Source organism: Mixophyes fleayi, chromosome 8 (assembly GCF_038048845.1).
Source record: "Mixophyes fleayi isolate aMixFle1 chromosome 8, aMixFle1.hap1, whole genome shotgun sequence".
Taxonomy (NCBI): domain Eukaryota; kingdom Metazoa; phylum Chordata; class Amphibia; order Anura; family Limnodynastidae; genus Mixophyes; species Mixophyes fleayi.
The window spans coordinates 123,016,675-123,038,784 of NC_134409.1; the positions used below are offsets into that span (position 1 = coordinate 123,016,675).

The window sequence follows — 22,110 nt, forward strand, 5'->3', positions numbered from 1 at the left end:
TACCCCAAGATTCCTCAAATTTATCTGTGACTGTGGGATGAGTGATCCAAATTAAGTTCCTGGTCACAGGTGTCAAACTGATAACATCAGACACATTTGTAACTAATCTCATGCCTCACTTCTCACTGATGTTCTATTGATAGCCATTTTGTCTACTCTTCGGAATGTCCGGGAGTCCTCCTGAATTTCTGGGAGTCCTTCTGGACTGTTTCCTTCTACGGTTGGGATGTTGGGGGGAAGGGAGACATCTAATGGGCATCCTAGCCCTTTACAGAACTAGGCAGCCCTCTGAGGGCGTGGCCACAGCCCAATCATGGAGTGACCACGCCCATCGTGACATGCCCACGCCCCTGTTCCGCTGCCTGGGACTTTCCCGTTGGGAGCATGACTTATTGATTTTCCTAGACACTCTCTAGCTTTGTTGAATTGGCTCTCGTATTAAATGTGCTGATGTCATACAGTCAACAGTGAAGGACCAGGATGTTCCCTATGGATTAGGGTAGTGATGACCAAGTGGCCACCTGTGAACAGACCATGACCTCTCATGAATTCCCCCTGGCCATAGGTTCACACAGAACTCTAATGTATGACATCATTTATTCACTAGGACCCCGCCCACAAGCGCAGCTTAACTTCAAGGTAAGATTTCTATTTAAAAGTTCAAGGATCACCATGTGGCACAATTTTACTAAAGTAACATTTTCCATCAAAGCGTTATACGACAATAAGGTTTCCAGCAACTTTCTAGTGAAGTCTAGCGCTGTACTTAGTAGCTGAATCACTCACACAGGCTGCAGTAAAGCTGCATGTGATTTTACTGAAAATGTAACCCAGATTATAGCACAGATGGCATCTAACATCTCTCGTCATAGAAACCAACTTAAAAGGCCGGTATGTTGTAATTTGCAAATCTAGTCCTCATTTCCATATAATGTTTGAGTAGCTTGTCATGCAATATAAAATGAAAATACATATGAACAGATAATGCAGGTGTACCGATTAAATCGGTACACCCTTTCTTAACCCTTTCAATCCTTGGCAGAGAAGCGGACCTCTATGAATGACACATCATCATCATCATCATTTATATAGCGCCAGCAGATTCCGTAGCGCTTTACAATTGGGAACAAACACAGTAATAAGACAATACTGGGTAATACAGACAGACTTAGAGGTAAGAGAGTCCTGCTCGCAAGCTTACAATCTATGGGACAATGATACATGAAGTTAAGTGCTACATATTGCATATTGGTGCAGCCAGATTGCACAGGTAAAAAGTGCTTAGTGACTATATGAGCCAGGCACATTCAGGGTTGTAGTCCGGTAAATGACACATAAGACTATACAGCTTTGCACAAGGTACGTCTTATGCACAATAAGCCCAATTGATATTTAGGACTATTTAACCTAAAATGCAATTTACTGTATGAAAGATCTACAAATAACACTCACTAACACAAACCATTGTCAGCCTATTTTCACTAATGGAATTTGACTTCACTGTATTTCGATAGGGCTTAAAAAAAAAAAAAAAGTCTGAGGGTGTAGGACAAAATCTCCCTACATCCTAACTCCCAACTTTAACACTTCACTATTCCTGGGCGTGGTCACACTAACCAAAGGCATGCCATGACCCCGAAGCCACGCCCAGTGGGACCACACCCAGGCCCTTCCCTAAAAACACCCCTTCAATTCCATGCACACTGCCTCTGGTATGCCCGGCATTGAAGGAGACTCCATGTGGGGAATCTCCCAACTGTACTGGAAACGGGACAAAAGTCCTGGGGCTAGATTTACTAAGCTGCGGGTTTGAAAAAGTGCGGATGTTGCCTATAGCAACCAATCAGATTCTAGCTTTCATGTATTTAGTACTTTCTACAAAATGACAGCTAGAATTTGATTGGTTGCTATAGGCAACATCCCCCCTTTTTAAAACCCGCAGCTTAGTAAATCTAGCCACTGATCTGTTGCTAGTGGGATTGTCCCTCAAATTGGCTAAAATTGGGATAGTTTGGAGCTATCTCAAATTATTATCTTAAATATCTTTAATTCTAACAAGCACCTGAACTGTACATAATATATACGGATTACCCTGTTTATTAGTTTACTGTGTTTGTCCCCAATTGTAAAGCGGTACGGAATATGTTGGCGCTATATAAATAAATGATGATGAAGATGATGATTAATGTATTAATGAATATTATTATAAGTGCCCTTAGATTTAGTCATCCTTTAAATAATGAGGCTGACCTTTCAGGACCCAACCAACTGAATTTAACCTGAGTATTTACTAACAGATTTCAATGCAAACTCGTGGTGTAAGTTTTGCAATGCTCTCTGAATGAACAAATTCGTGATTAAGACCAGTAATTCTGACTAGTTCTTGTATTCAGGGCCATCTTTTCCATTGGGCACGATGGGCAGCTGCCCGTGGGCCCCACGGGCAAGGGGGCCCCATAGACACGGCTCTTAATGAGAATAAATTATCCTGCAAAAGAAAAAGACCTGCAAAAAAAACTACAAGGGTCACTGAGCAAGTACATCTATCTATCTCTATCTCTATATATCTATATCTATATCTGTATCTGTATACATCTATATATCTATATCTAGGGGCCCCGGTGCACTGCTTTGCCCTGCTTGTATTATGTGCCAATGTGGCTCTTTCGTATGTGAGGTTTTTTTTTTTAATTTACCATTTCCTGCAAATTTCTATAATTACTGAACGTGCTCGAATTACGGTTTTAGCATGACTTATAACATAATTGGTAAAACCACCTAAAAAGCTAAAAGTCCTGCTTTAAAAAATACACCAGAATTTATCTACATAATTCCAACTTGGAGCCTTTTTACACCACGTGAAAATGCAACTTGCATAAAGTTGGTCCCATTGCACATACAGACAACGTGAACTCGTACTTTGAGTGTATCCTAAGCTTGTGCCTAAGGCAGATCCTTTCTTAAGTTCAGTACAGTCGGGGCACGGAGATTGAAGTAAACCCCGCCCCTTAGAGGTGAGAAATATCTTTTAGGAGGTTTATCTATGTCCCAAAGCTGCAAGTTTCTAAGTTGATGATGATGACGGACACATTTTTTCGCCGGACGTATCTATCTTATGATGCGGGCAACTAAAAATACAGCTACAGAAACGTAAATGTATGTGCACATAAGTCACAATTTTACAATCAACTGTAAATCAGACCCTATCTTGTACAACTGTCGTAAAACAGTAAAAGATTGAAGAGCTAGTTTTTTTTTTCAACTTTATTTATAATTTTTTGTATACGAAGAGTTTCTACTGTCTAGTTCACCAACAATAATTTGACATAAAATCACAATTGACTTTTTAAACCGTTACTAATATTAGAAATATTTATGTAAAAATTTCACAAAATGGTTAGAACTGAAAGTAATTAAAATAAGTTTGAGATTATGGGGGGAAAGCAATATCATACTTGCAAACCTTTTAAAACTTTGCCCGGGGGAGACCCCGGGCAAAGGGACGTGGTGGAAGGGCGGGGAGCGGCGAATCGCTGCATTATGGCCCCGCCCCCCACGACAAAATGCCATTTTTGTCACAGGGGCGGTGCCGAAATGACGCGATTCATTTTGACAGCATGTTGCCGTTTGCGGGATACTTGCCTGCTCTCCCGGGAGTCCGGGAGACCTACCCGAATTTCGGGAGTCTCCCGGACATTCCGGGAGAGTTGGCAAGTATGAGCAGTATTTGTTATGCACACCCATTTCCTGTCTGCTGGAATTTGCTATATATGTATATACGTATATATATATGCGCATAGTCAAGGTGACAAAGAATCTTTTTTCATATTGCATCTAGTTTTCTTTCAGGTCTAATAACCCATTAATGCTACTTATTACAGATGACTTTATGTAAGTTTTGGAATTTAAAATTGTAACCATTTATTTCAATATTTGCCGATAGCATTAGGGGCACTTTTGGGATCTGTTGGGATCACTGAGACAAGAACTCTTCTGCAGATCATTGATTTTAGTTTTTAGATTTGCATCTCTGCGAGGCTTCCGGTTGCCGTGGCAACGCACGGCAGGGATCACAGTCTAATTGAAATTTAAAGTTCAGAAGCTCTTGGAAGTAAATGACGATGGATTAAAAATCCACCACAATTAGAATTCAAAATATTTTTTTTTTGTACCAAAATAATAATATTATTTAGATAGAAGAACTATAAACTGTAAACAATAACTACAAAAATATAGTCGGTACCTGTGCACAGCGTCCAAAGCACAGCAATATTTGCATGCATACACGACCGCCTTCGCTATCACTCGACACTTACGGAAAATAGTGGATTTCGTACACATAAATAAACTGAGACATGCACCCGATAAATGCTTATGCTCTTCTGTTGAAGATGAATAGGTAATGAGCGCTCAACAGTGTAACCCTCCCGATTGTTCTCGGCAAGTCCTCCTATCATTGGAGCTCTTCCCAGTAGATATTTTCTTTAAAGGTGGTTCCAACCTTCGATCCAGTTCCAACTGAGTCCTCCTCCATCAGGGAGGTGCTTGGAACGCACGTGAAACGCAAAACACTTCTGGATAGTACGGAAGCCTCAATAGCTCAAAAACCTACAGGAAAAAGACTTCTACCCGACGCGTTTCATCCTACTAGGATTTTGTCAAAGTCGTGCGCTCATTACCTATTCATCTTCAACAGAAGAGCATAAGCATTTATCGGGTGCATGTATCAGTTTATTTATGTGTGCAAGATCCACTATTTTCCGTAAGTGTTCAATGCGCTGAATATAAGAATTTTTTATCTGGTGTTTACGTTTTATGATATTTAGCAGCAAGTTCACATTTAAAGGAGAAGCACCAGTGTTTTAGTTTATTTTGCACTCGACACTTACACCTGACCTGTAGCTGGTGCACGTGATACAGCTGAAAATCAGGTCCCTGAGAGATGCCCAAAGCTTGATTCAGACGGATGGGCCTGCGCTCAACCTTTGGCGCGCCCATCCGCCATTGAAATCATAGGGGTTGTCAGACGTGTCCATTGCGTTCGACGATGAACCGGATGCACTTGCACTCGCTGGAGTTTAGTCTGTATCTGGGCATCCTCAGAGAAATTTTATGCATCTATCAGCAATTACGTTGCTTAGTGAATCAGGCCCTTTGTGTGCTAAACAAATATCCACCTTAGACTATTTATACCCTAGGATCCGGAGACATCACTATGTGTAGGCAACTTGAAGCAAATAAAAGCTATCTAGTCAAATGGTTTCAATGAATTGACAGATGAGATGACATCGTTCTTAGACTTTATGACGACTCTGAAAATCCGTCCTATTAGGTGAAGATTTTAAAAGCGTCACAGATCTGGCAGGTAACTTCTCAAAGTCTAAGGATCATGAAAAACATGTTAGAGGCAAATCTCTGGACAGTTCTGTTATTTAGGGGATGGATTGTTCCTTGAAAGCAAAACAGGTAGGTACTGCATGTTGGTGTATTTTGCTCAACTTAACCAATGAGCTGACTTACACAGAAGACCTCAAGCAAAGATAAACACACAATAGTCTTTCAGTAAAGCTGTGGTCACCTATTGCGTTCTACACTAAGAAGAAATAAGGGTGACTGAAAGGTAAGATTTGCAAAACTCTGTCACATGACAAGTTGGAAATGTCATTATTTTGAAACGGATGTCACCATGATCTGTTTGAAAAATAGTTCCTGCCTAAAGATGACCAAATACACATCATTAGGCCACTATTATGATTTTGTACCAAATTGGCTGCAAACTGCTACCTTATGAACCCAAAAAATACAATTTGATGCCTGATCTAGATGTCTATTGGTGGCATGAAGAATATCGACCTCTCCCACTGTGGAATGTGGAAAGGAATGACAGTGTATTTATTTTAAATAATGGCATTAACAAAGTTTTATTTGAATTAGCAAAACAACACTAATGTGGGTTTAAGTGGGGATGGTAGGTGCATTTTAATGACATAACCAATTGGACCTACTAGGATTGAGTTAAAACAAGCATTACCCCTCCAGTAAGCACAAAGGGAGTACCATCCATTAATTCCCTACCGCGACACGAGAGCTCAGACACTCTTTTGCACTCGTATTGGTCGGTCTAATGCCATCAGGAGAAGAGAGAGGTTGAATGTAAATGTGGAGTGACAGGGTAATAATGAGATAAAGGGGCCAGAGAGAGAGAGAGAGGATGGAGAATGTACTGAAAGGGGCATTAATGATGAGACCATGGAAATGTCAAGTTAAAAGGACTGAAGTCTTTTGTGACCTCTTCGCTCCTTAATCACAGATCTTTCAAATCCTGACAATGGATCGGCTTCATCAAACAGTCAGTCCGTGTATCATGTGACCGCCATACAATACGGGGGACCAAAGCCTCACCATGTTCATCCACCAATTGTCAGGAATATCGGAATGAAACAACTTCACCTAAACAACTAATTAGCACTAATTATGGCACAGGTCTTGATCATTTTAAAAGGATTACGCTCTACTAATTAACCATTAAAGAAATAAGATGTCCAAATGACTTATTTTAAAACTTAAGTTTGCGTGACGCTTTTAATAAAAGCAAGAAATCAGTCCGGGTAGTGTTCTTAACAAAAGACCTTTTTCTTAATGGTTTAAAGATGGGATCTTTGTTGAATTGTAACGTGCGAGACATTCTCTATGAATGTATTGCATCACTCCGAACTTGTAACTAAACTCCACCCATCTAAACTTACAAACAATACGCAAACACAGTATTTTAGTTGCTGCCTAAGCTCTTTAAACATTCCATTGACGTCATTTTCACAATTAAATAAGTGCAGTTTCTGACCCTGTTTCACCTCCTCAGAATTACCATTTCCTATATAGCATATGTTTGATGTCAATGACCTAAGACTTTACTGTTGCAACATTTTACTGATAATATTATCATATACAAATCAACATGACTGAAGGTATTAGGACCCTCGAGAGAAGGGATTTAGTGATTAAAAGTTATACACTTGTGAATTCCAACACATTCGATGGAGCATGGTATTTGTAGGTTAAGTATCACCTTTTTAATGACAAAGGTTAACGACAAGTTAAGAGGATTTAAAATGTAAAATATATAGTAGAATATGTACACTGATTTAAGGTACGCTAACGGCAAACATAGTGTTTTCATTGGATGTTATATAGATATATATAGATATCACATCTCATACTTAAAATAGTTACCCCTGGCAACCTAAATAGACCCTGAAAGAAGTTGCAGGTGTATGTCTGGGTACACACTACAGTGTTTTCAGCCGATTATCAGCTCAATCCAACGATAAACGACCATTCGGCCTGATATCACATTAGTGTGTACGGTACAACAGTGAGCGATTATCGTTCCAAAGCACATCTCGTTCTCGATCAATGACGGAACGATGTTGTTCCAATTCTGCAGCGTGTATGCACTTAGGACCAGCAGTGTCCATAGATCTCTATGGAGTGTGCAGAGTCCCGATCTTTTCAGCCGATGGCTATAACAGATGTACACATTAATCGGCATGCTGATCGGGAGAGGATATGGCATGGGGAGAAATTTTGTATAGTGTGTACCCAGCCTTAGATTCCGCAGCGCTGTACAGAGAACTCACTCACATCAGTCCCTGCCCCATTGGAGCTTACAGTCTAAATTCCCTAACATACACACACACACACACACAGACACACACACTAGGGTCAATTTTGATAGCAGCCAATTAACCTACCAGTATGTTTTTGGAGTGTGGGAGAAAACCAGAGCACCCGGAGGAAACCCACGCAAACAAGGGGAGAACATACAAACTCCACACAGATAAGGCCATGGTCGGGAATTGAACTCATGACCCCAGCACTGTGAGGCAGAAGTGCTAACCACTAAGCCACCGTGCTCACAATGCTAAAAACAAAAGTAAAAAAAAGTGGCCCATATCTTATGCCGTGAATGTGATTCAAATACATCTCCACTGCCAACAACATCCAAAAGCATAAGACATGTTGAATGGTTTCTCAATTGGTGTTAAAGGTACTTTTTCTTTTCGTTTCAAAGCAAGTTGATTTTTTATTTCCTAGATTGATCAAAGAGCTTTGAAGCATTTTGTAGAGCAAAATATATCATTTTACAAAAGCTGTCAATGTAGTTACTCCTATTTGTAACCATCATCCCAATAGATATGATTTAAAATTTAGAAAGAAATTTAACATTGCAGTTAAATTCATTAGATGATTAGCTTAGTTTACATTATATTTATCCTTTTTCTCTGATGTGTCTCCTTTGTGGCGTCTAGTCACGGGCTACAATTTGTAGCTGACAACACTAACGCGCTATAAAAACATACACATATTAAAATACTAACAAAAAACTGCGTAAAAAAAATATATATTTTGTATAGTTAAATAAAATGACAAAGTTCAGTTATATTATATAATCATCATCATTTATTTATATAGCGCCACTGATTCCGCGGCGCTGTACAGAGAACTCACTCACATCAGTCCCTGCCCTATTGGAGCTTACAGTCTAAATTCCCTAACATACACAGACAGAGAGAGAGAGTAGGGTCAATTTTGATAGCAGCCAATTAACCTTCTAGTATGTTTTTGGAGTATATAATATTAAAAATTGTATCTTCCCAATGCTTTTGGTTAAACTGTTTAGTTGTTTTTAGGTGGAGGGTGGCCCAGGCACGTCATGGTGGTTTATGAGTTATGTCCTCTTAGACGGGGGTCACTTGAACCAGTAAGGAGTGTTTGTATTGTACTTCAGCCCCATTGCCAAATGGAAAAATACCTCTTGCCCAGTCAGGCAGTAAAACTGAAACATGGATTCCTCACGCTTGGTGTAAAGGATTGTGAGACGTCTGTACTGTGAATAGACTGGCATTAATAACAGGCTGATGCTGCTGGTGAACTTATTATAAATGAATGCGTTAAAAAATAGATGACAACACCAAGATAACCGCATTCATAGTCACTTCTACCACATGCAATAAAGAGTTACAAGTAACGGTAAAGGACATAATGTTTATAATAGCAGTACTGGCCATAAAAATGATTTGGGACACAGGGCCCCTGGTTACGGGCCTAGTAACGCCTCTGCTACACACTCCTGCCAATACACATTAAGGCCATCCTGTGATACATCGGTTGCACCTGTAACTTACATACAGTACAGGCAGCCATTTTGTGTTGTGAACCAATATATAACCAATGAATTTACAAGGAACTACTGAGGCGTGAGGTACTAAAGTTCCTCAGGACTCCGCAGTGTTAATAGCTCCTAGTAAATTGATCAATCAGATTCTCTGGAATATTGACTACAAAATGTCTGATTCTAACGTGTGTTGTTGCACTGTGAGGAGAGCTCTTAGCTGTGGTCAACTAAAAATTTCCCAGCATGCTCTGCCAGCCAGTGCATTCAACAGCAGACCCAGTGAGACCCACTAATAAAGGACAAAAACAGATAAATAGCTAGTTGTCCTTCAATACCATTTCCAATCATCTAAATGTATTACTATGTCATGATGCATTCCAAGAATAAATGCAGATTTCAATGTGGGCCCTTCACACCCCAGTCCCACACTGCTGAGATCTTCAGAAAGACTGGAAGCCACAGGTTGTCTATGGCCGGTTATACACACGGGTTATAAAAATGCCAGAGACACCACTTTTTAAACGTGATTGCGCTTGACTTTCAGCGCTAGATTTACTAAGCTGCGGGTTTGAAAAAGTGAGGATGTTGCCTATAGCAACCAATCAGATTCTAGCTTTCATTTACTTAGTACCTTCTACAAAATGACAGCTAGAATCTGATTGGTTGCTATAGGCAACATCCCCACTTTTTCCAAACCCGCAGCTTAGTAAATCTAGCCCTCAGTCTGTAACCTGTGTTTATCTGTATAGTCAGGGAAAGAGGGAGAGAATGGAGGACACCATATTGACCCCCTTGCGTTTTCTTGCAGTGAGCTAGATCACGCAGTGTCCAAAAGATGCTGGCATAATTTGAACAAAAAGTATCCATCTCCATACTGCTTTAAAAAGCACTAGATAAAGCACGCTTGTTATTCAGGTACACAGTTGCATCAGAAGATAAAATCAAAACGATTGTATCTCTATTACAGAGGCAATGTTATTGATATATCACACAGGGTATTTTGCAGATAAATCAGCATGTATCCGACAGACTAGAGAAACAGTATCCGGACGTCAGAGAATCAAGCAGCTGAAAAACAAGTCATAAAACTGCAAAGCTGAAGCTGATGTAGCTCTTATCACCGAGGAAAATTCACTCCCTCTCCGGGGGACAATTTAATCTCTGCCTTATTACTGGAGGGACGGGATCCACCACTAACAATAATCAGCACTGACATGAAATACTAGCCAGCAACTATAGGGCAAAGTCATTGTCATCATTATAGTTATTACTAATCATACAGCTGACACAATAATAGAGGCAGGATGATTGACAGCCAGATGTTATATGCAGAGTTCCATAGAGAAACGCGTGAGTTCTCCTGACAGACTGCTATAGGGCCTTGGCTTGCAGCAGAGGGAGCATAACAGGCAACAGGAACATGCTCAGAGTTGGGGACACGGACATTTTAGATGTGGGCAGAGATGGCAATTACAAATGTTTCACTGACTGGCAACTGCATGCGTTCATTGGGACAATGTTGTGAAGAAGAATTGACCCGGTGATTAAGTGAACTGATTGCGAGCACTGAACAATGAAACTAAGAAACATGACGGAGGACTTGGTTTGAGTCACAAAGCGATGTATTGGTGGCATTAAATTTAGCCTCTTTATCTCAGGCACTAAAAACGATATTGTCTTCAACGGTGATGTCTAATATTACATATCTTCAGCCATACCGTACTTACAAATTGAGTAATGTCACTCACCCACCCAGACACCACAAATCCACCCCAAATATGCAACTTTCCTGATAGGCAACACTCATTTTCGTCATGCCCCCAATTGTCAGTAGAAATCAGGACTGTCCCACAAAAATTGGGACTGCTGGGCGTTATTATAATTGATATTTAAAATGTGTATGCAGTATATAAAAATAAATATTATTCTTCTGTCTTTTGTTTATTAAAGTGTACCCCTTTCCTATATGGAGTGGAGCCTGTTATTTTGTTAACAAAACCAATGTCTGCAAGAATGAAGACTATCAATTCACGAGGAATCAGAGACATCAGGGTAAAACAGAACCCAATATATCAGATTCCAGGTACCCTTGTCACAAGCCTGAGTACAAGCTATTATTCTCTTGTATTATTATATTATGATGAATTATAGCAAATATTGATCTGGTTCATTATGAAAGATGAATTATGATACCACAATGAATTATACTCTAGAACAACACTATACTTCCCCAGGATTTTTGTGATGTTTGTAAAGGGAGGCACTATCTCTACCCCAATGGTTCCCACAACCCAGATTCCAATATGCTTAATTCTACAGTAATTGTACAGTGTACATAATTGCCAATTTATTTACAAGGACAGCCCATGGTTTAGGACCTGACAATATATTCAGAGTGTGACTTCATTGTTCTGTATGATGTATGCAAGTCTCAATATTGATTTTTATTTGTATATATGGGATACTCAATCATGTCTCTTGTTCTGTAGCCAGTTCTCAATGTCTGGACTTACAGTCTTTGTATGTACAAGGCACAGTACCACTTCTCTTGTTCTGTCTGCAGTTCTCAATGTCTGTTCTTACAGCCTTTGTATGTACAAGGCACAGTACCACTTCTCGTGGTCTGTCTGCAGTTCTCAATGTCTGGTCTTACAGTCTGTGTATGTACAAGGCACAGTACCACTTCCCTTGTTCTGTCTGCAGTTCTCAATGTCTGGTCTTACAGTCTGTGTATGTTCAAGGCACAGTACCACTTCCCTTGTTCTGTAGCCAGTTCTCAATGTCTGGTCTTACAGTCTGTGTATGTAGAAGGCACAGTACCACTTCTCTTGTTCTGTAGGCATTTCTCAATGTCTGGTCTTACAGTCTGTGTATGTACAAGGCACAGTACCTCTTCTCTTGTTCTGTCTGCAGTTCTCAATGTCTGGTCTTACAGTCTGTGTGTGTACAAGGCACAGTACCACTTCTCTTGTTCTGTCTGTAGTTCTCAATGTCTGGTCTTACTGATTTTGTCTGTACAAGGCACAGTACCACTTCTCTTGTTCTGTCTGCAGTTCTCAATGTCTGGTCTTACAGTCTGTGTATGTACAAGGCACAGTACCACTTCTCTTGTTCTGTAGCCAGTTCTCAATGTCTGGTCTTACAGTCTGTGTATGTTCAAGGCACAGTACCACTTCCCTTGTTCTGTAGCCAGTTCTCAATGTCTGGTCTTACAGTCTGTGTATGTACAAGGCACAGTACAACTTCTCTTGTTCTGTCTGCAGTTCTCAATGTCTGGTCTTACTGATTTTGTCTGTACAAGGCACAGTACCACTTCTCCTGTTCTGTATGCAGTTCTCAATGTCTGGTCTTACAGTTTTTATATGTACAAGGCACAGTACCACTTCTCTTGTTCTGTATGATGAATGTAAATTCTATAAGCTCTTTCAGTGAAAGTGAATCGAATTGGTGTATTTAAAATACGGCTAATCTGTACTACTATCATGTTCACTGCTCCTGTATGCAGCCAACCTGACCTGACTATCTCAAGTCCTTGACTAATCTTCACTAATCTAACCAGTAAATGTCAACCAGCGTTCCAGGAGAGATTTGTGTGGTCCAGAGAGCTATCGCCTATCAATATTATTCAGGTGTAATAATCCTCTTATAATACAACATCTTAGGGGCATGGCCTAGTGACAGGGGTGGGTGTGAAAGTATTAGGGCGGTATGAGGTCACTGGGGACTTGGTTTACCTTGAACGGGTTGCAACATGGCAGAAAACAAGCAAAGAGGTCACACAGTCTGTACATAAGGATAACAAAATGATGCCTAGTACATACAGTACCCAGTGCTGCACCTTATATGAAAGCAATGGATTGTGCCTGTACAGCAGAAATAGGGAGAGGATATTAGAGAGAACAGTTTACTATGGGATCAGCTACAGTACTGGGAATTTAGACTGTAAGCTCCAATGGGGCAGAGACTGATGTGAGTGAGTTCTCTGTACAGCGCTGCGGAATTAGCAGTGGCGGATCCAGGGGGGGTGGCAATTGCCCCCCCCTAGCAGGGGCTTGCTGCCGGCGGCTGCACACTGTGCAGGTCCGTTCGGCAGTGATAATGTGCTGCCCGGCTGCTCTGATTGTGTTTTAAACACAATCAGAGCAGCGGGACAGCACATTATCACTGCCGAACGGACCTGCACATACTGTTCAGCCGCCGGCAGCCTTAGAAGTTAGAAAGGGGGCGGGGCTTAAATCGCCCCCCTATATCGCCCGGGGTAGAAAAAATCTCTAGATCCGCCCCTGGGAATTAGTGGCGCTATATAAATAAATAAATAATGATGATGATCATCCTTCCCCTTTAAGTGTAAATTCACAAGACTCACCTGAATCACAATTTAAGTAATATCAGTTGGAATTCTAGAATACAAAGTGAATGATAATACTAATAAGGAAATAACACTTTGTTTTGCACTCTATTTTTCTTTAATATTTACTGCTCATTACCACGGGACACTGTTATGCAATATTCATAGAAAAATGTAAAATAACAATGCTGAAAAAAAATAAATACAATTTATTACATAAATACATACACAGAATACATAAGAGACTGAATTGAGTCATCCGACATACTGAATTCTGGTCAGTGAGACGCTGTACTTTGTGTGAACTGATAACATTCTTGAATTAAATGGCCTTGGTGATATAGCAACCAAAATTCTTTCAATTTCAGGTATACAGAGTAAGAAGGATACAATAACACAGCCAGTGCATTATAATACAAAACTTCTGTACGCGGCAGTAATATACCACAGCATGCCTGGTAACAATATTTATTGTGCTCGGACTCTGTTGAGATACCAGGCGCGCAACCCATTATACAACGCTGCTTCCCGTTAAGCAATGCTATGTACGAATACAAAAGGGTGCCTATAAAAGGATTACAGCTACGTGCATCCCAACACTTGAAGACGCAAATAAAAATGTATATAAACCACATTCAGTTTATGTATGTGTTTGATATGCACTTAAGAGACTAATGCATACTTGCCAACTCTCCCGGAATGTCCGGGAGACTCCCGAAATTCGGGTCGGTCTCACGGACTCCCAGGAGAACTGGCAAGTCTCCCGCATCTGGCCCATCTGCCAACTTATATAAAATTAGTGCTGGAATGTACGGGCGGACGGGGCGGGGCTTTGCGATTTGCGTAATTTTGGCCCCGCCCCAGTGATGTAATACCTGTTTGGGGTCTTTTTACACTGTAAAAAGATCCAAAACAGGCATTACATCATGGGGGGCGGGCCCAAAATGACGCGAATCGTCAAGTCCCGCCCCCTCCGCCCATACACCTCTCCTGCCCTCCAGGATCTCCCGGACCCGGCCAGCATAAGGTTGGCAAGTATGGACTAATGTATCGCTTCCTACTGCATTGACGTGTGTCAGACACACAAACGGGAAGAAGCGTTCAAAATAATGCATGTGAAAGCGCAAATGTTTAAGGTCTCATTTGGCACAATGCTTTTTATTTTCACATAGTTCGGACAAAGTAATTATCTCGAACTATTATCTCTAGCTATTCTATTCATTAGTATTTTTGTGTTCACGGTAGATGCCCCTTAGGCTAGGTTCACAATGGAGGACTTTCCGACCAATCTGTTATGTAGAACGATTGTACCTAGGACTGAAGGTGCGACCGGTCGGGGGATTCATACGTACACACTGACACGATTTACCTTCCGATCTGTGCTCTTTATCTGGTTCTATAGTTGTTTAGAGAATGACAGCACAATATACATCCATTCATTCATTCCTGTCACACTGATTAACCGCAACAAATTTTGCTAGCGTCTGTGAAACAAAACATTCAGTCTCAGAACGAACAAACAAATTATTCCATCTACAGCACAGTCTGCATTTAGTGACCGAAACATGTTCATTGCCGGCATCGGCCGAAAAGACCATGGGCTAGATTTACTAAACGGCGGGTTTGAAAAAGTGGAGATGTTGCCTATAGCAACCAATCAGATTCTAGGTTTCATTTTGTAGAATGCACTAAATAAATGACAGCTAGAATCTGGTTGGTTGCTATAGGCAACATCTCCACTTTTTCAGACCCGCAGTTTAGTAAATATACCCCCATGACTGTAAACTTTATGGAGATCGTGATCGTGAGTGTATACACATTGCAGAACTGGAAGGTGATTGGAACAAGATTATCAAATGAAACAACAATCGGTACTTTGGGACGACTGTCGTTTATCATGTGATTATACACACTAACATGATTTCTGACCAAACGGTCTCATATCGGCTGATTGGCTGAACAACCTCCAGTGTGTACCGAGCCTTAAAGGGAGTTTTTCAATTCTCGAGCCATAAATCTATACTTTTCAAAGGTTGAGACACAAGCAGTGTGACCGTGGACCCATTCTATATAATGGAACAGTAGCGCTGTTGAAAAAAGAAGCGTTTGTTTTTGGTTTTTTAAAGGGGCTCCCGAGAGATGCTTGGTTTAAAAGTCATTGACTTGTATATCCAGAAAACATTTTTTTTTCAAGGTAATCTGGTGAATAGGGTCGCTGTTCCATTTAAACCTTTGGCTGGTATTTCATTTTATTTTGGTGCATATCCAATACATGTCAATAAAAGCAAATATGCATATCTCCAAACTGCCCCGATTGCAGCGGAAAGTCCCGAATTTAGGGCTTTCGGGAATGTTGGGGTGGGGGGGGGGGGAGATATCAAATGGGCGTGACCACAGCGCCATCCTCACCGGACCACGCCCCCTGTCCCGCTGCTGAAGGACTTGCATGATGGGAGGTATGAATATGAAGAGAAAGTTAAATGATTATTATGTATGTACTTGTGTCTTAATGAGATAATAAACTCTTGGTTTTACTCATACTTACCAATTCTCCCGGAATGTCCGGGAGACTCTCAAAATCGGGATTGGTCTCCTGGGAGAGCAGGCAAGTCTCCTGCATCCCGCAATTCGCTGACCAAAATAATGCGATTCGCGGTGAATTGCGTTATTGTGGACCTGCCCCGCGACAAAATGTAATTTCCCATTGTAGGGGTGGGGCCAAAAGGATGTGAATTACCGTGCCCCGTCCCCTCCCACCGTCCGGGATCTGCCTCAAAGTAGGCAAGTATGGTTTTACTTTATTATGCTACGTTCTCCTGTGGAATGTATCATATGAAAAATCATTAAAGGTTAATTAAATAATTCCGCTTTCTAAAAACAAAATAAAAATAAATGATTTTCCTGACTTCCTTACCTAAATTGTATGTGTCTATCCCATAGAACTACCTCCTTTTGAGTCTGGAGTGAATCCCTGGTGAAATCAATTAAGGGGGACATGGCTTGAAAAGTAGTCCACAGGTGACTGCAATGTCCCACAGTGGGCTACCTTGAGCTGGGTTATTGGGCTGTCTGCATTCATTTTTTTCCCTTTATAATGTTCCTAATAGTCTGCTGAGCTGAGTCTTAACCTCCACCCGGGGTAAAATTTGCCAGCCAGCCCCTGGATCCCAGCCCTTCAGGATAAAATAAACCTTTCATTTTCAGGAACTGAAGGTGTACGGTCCACTATGTTTCCTCCAGGACTAAACAACGCTGCGCGTAAACAATTCATTCGATAAGCAACATGTAATCCAGTATTAATAAAGCTTATATTGTATTAGAGCAGATGCCCTTTGTATAATTTCAAGGTCACAAACTGTAAGCAATCAAACCTACAGCTGGGTCATCAGAACTTTTACAAGGTTATATTTTTCCAAAGGACTCCGAGCCATTGTTTCTTATAAGGGGCACATGTTTATTTAGCTGAGCAAACATGTACTGTGTCTGCCGTAAGTCAAACAACCGCTCGGAACTGTTCATTTGTCTGGATTGCAAAAATACATTACAGTGCACACTTGTAAAGAGAAACAGCAGATATCACTGCTTAAGCTAACAGTGTCCTATATACACAATGCCCCACTTTAAATCTATAAACCGTAAGGCCAAGTTTATTCAGTATAAACATGCAGACATTCTTTAAGGTGAGCTGCCTTGCAGATTCATATTAGAAGTAGTTGCTCTGTAAAGGAACTGCACTTTTTTTTTTTTTTTTTTAATGGTTATTTTATCTACATAAGGTTTCACTTGTCTGTTAGTTTTCAGCTATTTTATTTCATACTGGTCTTCCCCAGGGTCTTAAAGTTTTCATAATACAACAATAAAAAAACCAGTGCCTAGCATGTAATAAACTATATAGAATATACCATTAAATGCTGTTTTTACAATGCTTGTGATAAATAATTCAGATCCACAATGTTTCTGGTACAGAAACCAGTCTTCCAGCTAGATAAAACATGGGTACTCTCAATATCAAAAGTCTATAAGTCATCAAGTAGCCATGAAATTCCTTTTTGAATACACATAGCTGTGCAGACAACACAGAAAAAGTCAAAGGGCTAGATTTACTAAGCTGCGGGTTTAAAAAAGTGGGGGATGTTGCCTATAGCAACCAATCAGATTCTAGCTTTCATTTATTTAGTACCTTCTACAAAATGACAGCTAGAATCTGATTGGTTGCTATAGGCAACATCCCCACTTTTTCAAACCCGCAGCTTAGTAAATATAGCCCAAACAGTACATTTAAACTATACCGTTTAAATTAAGCTTCACTCGAAGATGGGAGTACACTTATTTAATAAAACAATGCTTATTAAATGTGTTTGCATAAAAAATAAATGTTTGGTCAAGCATTCTGAATTGTCTACTTCTGATGGAAGAAGGGGGTCTGTAGGGACCACTAGCCATTAGAAAATACAGTATGTTATGTACACTGGTTTCTGGAGAATGGTACTTGTAATCTCCACTAGCTGCAAAAGAATGGGGTATGTACTGTCTACTAGCCACCAGAGAGTAGGCTCTTCATACCAGTGATTAAGCATGCAATTTAGGTTACATATATTACAAAAATATTTTTGATGCAGCTGACCATTGTGCAATAATTTTACACATACACATCATTTAGCTCCAATGAACCACCTTATCGTGTAGCAACATTGTAACTAGCCAAGTAAATTAGAAAATTCACAAATTCAATTTTTTTTGCATTTGTGTATAATTGCAATGTACTGTTTAGGTTAAATTGCAAACTTATGGTTTGATGTGCATGGCCAGTTTTTTTTCCCCCTCAAATGCCCATAATTGGTATTTCAATGGACAGGCCAAATAAGACGCATGTTTAATAGAACATATTTGTCTAGTTAATAACACCACTTTGACATAAAAGGAGAATGGCACCCTTACTATAAATTAAGCTTAAACTCTTTTTAAAAATGTGTGATTTCTACTGACAGATATTCCGGATGTGTGGATTTGCATTATTCAGATATTTGCTGAAGCAGCCATATTGTTTGCCTGCAAGTCTCAATGGAGGCAGCCAATTTGTGTTATAATAAATGGGGAAATTATATAGAGTAATAATGGAAGTTCTATCAAATATCTCACATATTACAACTCACAAGCTACACTGATGCTGTAAATCATAATTCTATCCATACCAATGATTTTATTATAAATAGAAATGAAAAAAAAGATGGTTGGAGAAGAGACGCATTATTTAAAGTTTATTAAGCCTAACTTGTCTTGAGTACACCAGAAGTCTGTCCCTTGTAAAGTCAAAATACCATGTTAATACTGTAGGTTTAATGGCTATATACAAACACTGAGGTACAATTAGAGTATTTAAATGGCTTTGGAATATCATCAGAAATATTTGCAATATTATTTTTCAAACAATGCCTAAACAGGAGTCCAATATATTACAAATATCCGTTCTCTTTATAAAGTGCTTTAGAACGATATCAGACAAAAAACTTTATGCAACTGGAATATACAGCGCAGTTTAGCACTGAACTCTGTTCACATAATTTACAAAATGTAATTATGATATTTTTTTACATATCTGTACAACCCCAAAGTTTATGTATATTTGGGTATGCTACATATATATAAAATTAAATAAAAAAATAGCACCAAAATGTCATTGCTGTAGTTTTGCAAAGTATATAAAAATCACAAAGTGCCACAATGTACACAGTAAAAAAAAAAAAATGACACACAAAATAGAACAATACCATATACAATTGTAATTGTGACATTTACATATGAAGCCTAATATATAATGTTTTTTTTTTAAAACATAGTAAATGAAAATACCAAAAAAATACATATGATAGAACAAAAAAGACATAACTTTGGTTTAAAAAAAAAAACCTGCATCATTTTGAATGAAAAGACAGTTTGTTGTAGGATGTGATACATTCTATACATTAAAAAGTAAATTATATTTTAAATGTAAGTTGCTTCCATATTCTTGTCATATGCACAAGTATTTTCATATGTTAGAATATTTAAAATTTTCTTGTGCCACTATTAAAAATATATCAAATAAATATAATAATAATAAAAAAAGAATATACACATTTGAGTATACGTCCCTTTATAGCACCTACGTTATATATCCTAATTCTTAGGTTTGCCTTGTCGACCAAAAAAACACAATTGATAGCTTGACAAGTGCCTGAGTCTTTGAGGTAATATTTTTTAAATTTAACGCTAAAACACTTTGGAAGCAAATATAAAAATTTGGTTTTGTTCAGGGAGCAATTACATTTTTTAATTATTTTTACAATATAGACATCTAAAGAATATTGAATTTGTATTGTATCTTATTAAATGTTTTTATAATAATACCAAAAATCTATTTTATTTTTATTCTATTTTTATTCTATTTTTATTTATTTTTTTTAAAAAAAGGATCTGATCTTTTGAGGTTTTTTTAATTGGGTATCACACACTACAACCAGCTTTCTTTTCGCCAGTAAATATATAGTAACTTTTAAATTTTAAACTGTGCCAAATACAGTAATAATCCAATATATCTTACTGGAATTTCTTTAATACTAATGAGTGTGAAGTCAGGAATGTAGTGCCATAGAATTGTTGTATAGGATGAATCAGGAAAATGTATTAAAGTATCGCAAAATGTAAAACACAAGTTGCTTTATATAAAGTAGCCACAAGTCATCATGACAAATAAATTTGTAAAATTAATGTATAATTCTTCATGTCTTTTAATCAGATGACAGACAGGATGTCTGCTGTGTATAAGAAAAAATATCCCGCGATATAGATATCACAAATATCTACATTTCTTAAAAGCTCCTGTAATTTTTTTAAATACAAATTAAATCTTTGTGAATAATATAGGTAACTCTTTTATATAACTCAGCTTATATTTTACATTTAGCAGGCCTTTAAATTTTAAGTGGAAATCTATGCGTCATGTTTTCACAGAACATGATCCTGTCAAATGAATTATTGAATAAAGCCCGTTCTTTTCAAAGGAAAAACATTCCGGTGCGACACTGAGTTTACGTAGGAGGAAAAAAATAGATTTATATGAAAATTGACAATTGTGTCTAAAGCATCACTAAGTGCAGTGTTCAAAAAAAAACAAACAACGTTGTATCTATAATATCGAAGACCTTAGTACTATAAAAAAAATTAATGATGGATACAATTCCATCTGTCGTTATTTTACAAAAAACAAAAATATTTATGGTCATACCGAGCTCCAAGGACCTGTATTCCATGCAGAATCTGGAGGACAATGATGTGTGTTACACTGCTCACGATCTGGGGGTTTGTCGAGTATTTCGCAGCTGAGGTCATTAAACCTCTCCCCATTGGGTCTTTGACACACCACCAGTCTTGTCCTTGTTCCAGCGCCACATTTTTTCGAACACTAAAATGTTAAGAAGGTACATAAGAGAAATAAATGTGTTTGGATAGAATTTTAAAATAAATAACCTAAAATATATATTGAAAACAGTGGATTATAATTACTTTAAAGTACATTTTTAGCTATTGTTTAATTTTTAACAAGCATCTGCAAGTGAAAACACATAGTTGATACCGCATTATAATTAATTTTATAAAGCTGTTGTATAGTCTACTCTCCTGTAATGCCCGGGGGGCCCCAGAATTTCGGGGAGGCCTTGTAAACTCTTGGAAGAGCTGACATCCTTGTGGACAGAGGCGAGGCTTAATGACGCAAATCGCCCCTACGTGGCTAGGGTGAGACGATGGCATCACCATGCCCACTCCAACACTGGCCATGTGATCTCTCCTCTGGGATCTCCCGGAGGGGAGAAATTACAAGTTGGCAACATTACATACTTTGGATAGGCATAAAAATATTGAAAAACAACATCAAACATGTTTAGTTACTCTACACATCTTGAAAAGCAATTACTACTGCACTAACACCTAGTAAAAAGTGGAAGTGCAGGGACACATTCCACCTAGCCAGAGCCCCGGGAGCTTGTACATGCCGCTGTTATTTTTGGGGCTCTGCCGGTTCTGTACAACAGAACCGGAACATTCAAGACAAACTTTTTAATGGCGTAGGAGGGGGGATGTGAGTGGGAGGACCAATCACTACCCGCAATCATGGTTTTCAGCTGGGGCTATAAAAGAAGTGGAGTAGCCCTGGGACAAACGGCTGCAGGCAGCTGCCCCTGAGCCTACGGCTAGGCGGTAATAAAGCTGTAAAGTAAGCTGCTTAAAATGATTCTTTTTTGGTTCATAGAAGCATTTTAACAGGGGCAAACTGGTACCATTTATGTGCAAAAAAAAGAGAGGAACCTCAACATATTTGTGCTACTGAGGTTTGTTGTATCAAGTTGTCAAAAGAAACATACCTCTCCCCAATTGCCAAAAGCCCACTGGGGGCACGGTCCGGATTCACACGGCCGTTGCTGTGCAGGTTTATTTCTCTCATCACAGTTACCTGCCGGATACCCATTTTCATCTTGGCAAACCACCACGCGGCGTTGGAAACCGCCGGCACACGTGCTGGAACACTGGGGGAAAAAATAAATGCATTTAA

At 39.2% G+C, this 22,110-nt stretch overlaps 1 protein-coding gene across 4 annotated transcripts in view; it reads right to left on the reverse strand.

Moving 5' to 3' along the window:
* The window catches only part of ADAMTS9 (ADAM metallopeptidase with thrombospondin type 1 motif 9), a 197,544-nt gene that overhangs the window by 59,916 nt on the left and 115,518 nt on the right, over positions 1–22,110 (reverse strand). For all 4 annotated transcript variants that reach the window (XR_012678594.1, XM_075183375.1, XM_075183374.1 and 1 more), the window contains 2 exons: positions 21,923–22,084; positions 20,788–20,964 (listed from right to left, as the gene is read on the reverse strand). Coding sequence is in view for 3 of the 4 variants with exons in the window: in XM_075183375.1 (XP_075039476.1) it covers positions 20,788–20,964; positions 21,923–22,084 (339 nt within the window). In the remaining variant the exon portion in view is untranslated. The remainder of the gene's footprint in view (positions 1–20,787; positions 20,965–21,922; positions 22,085–22,110) is intronic.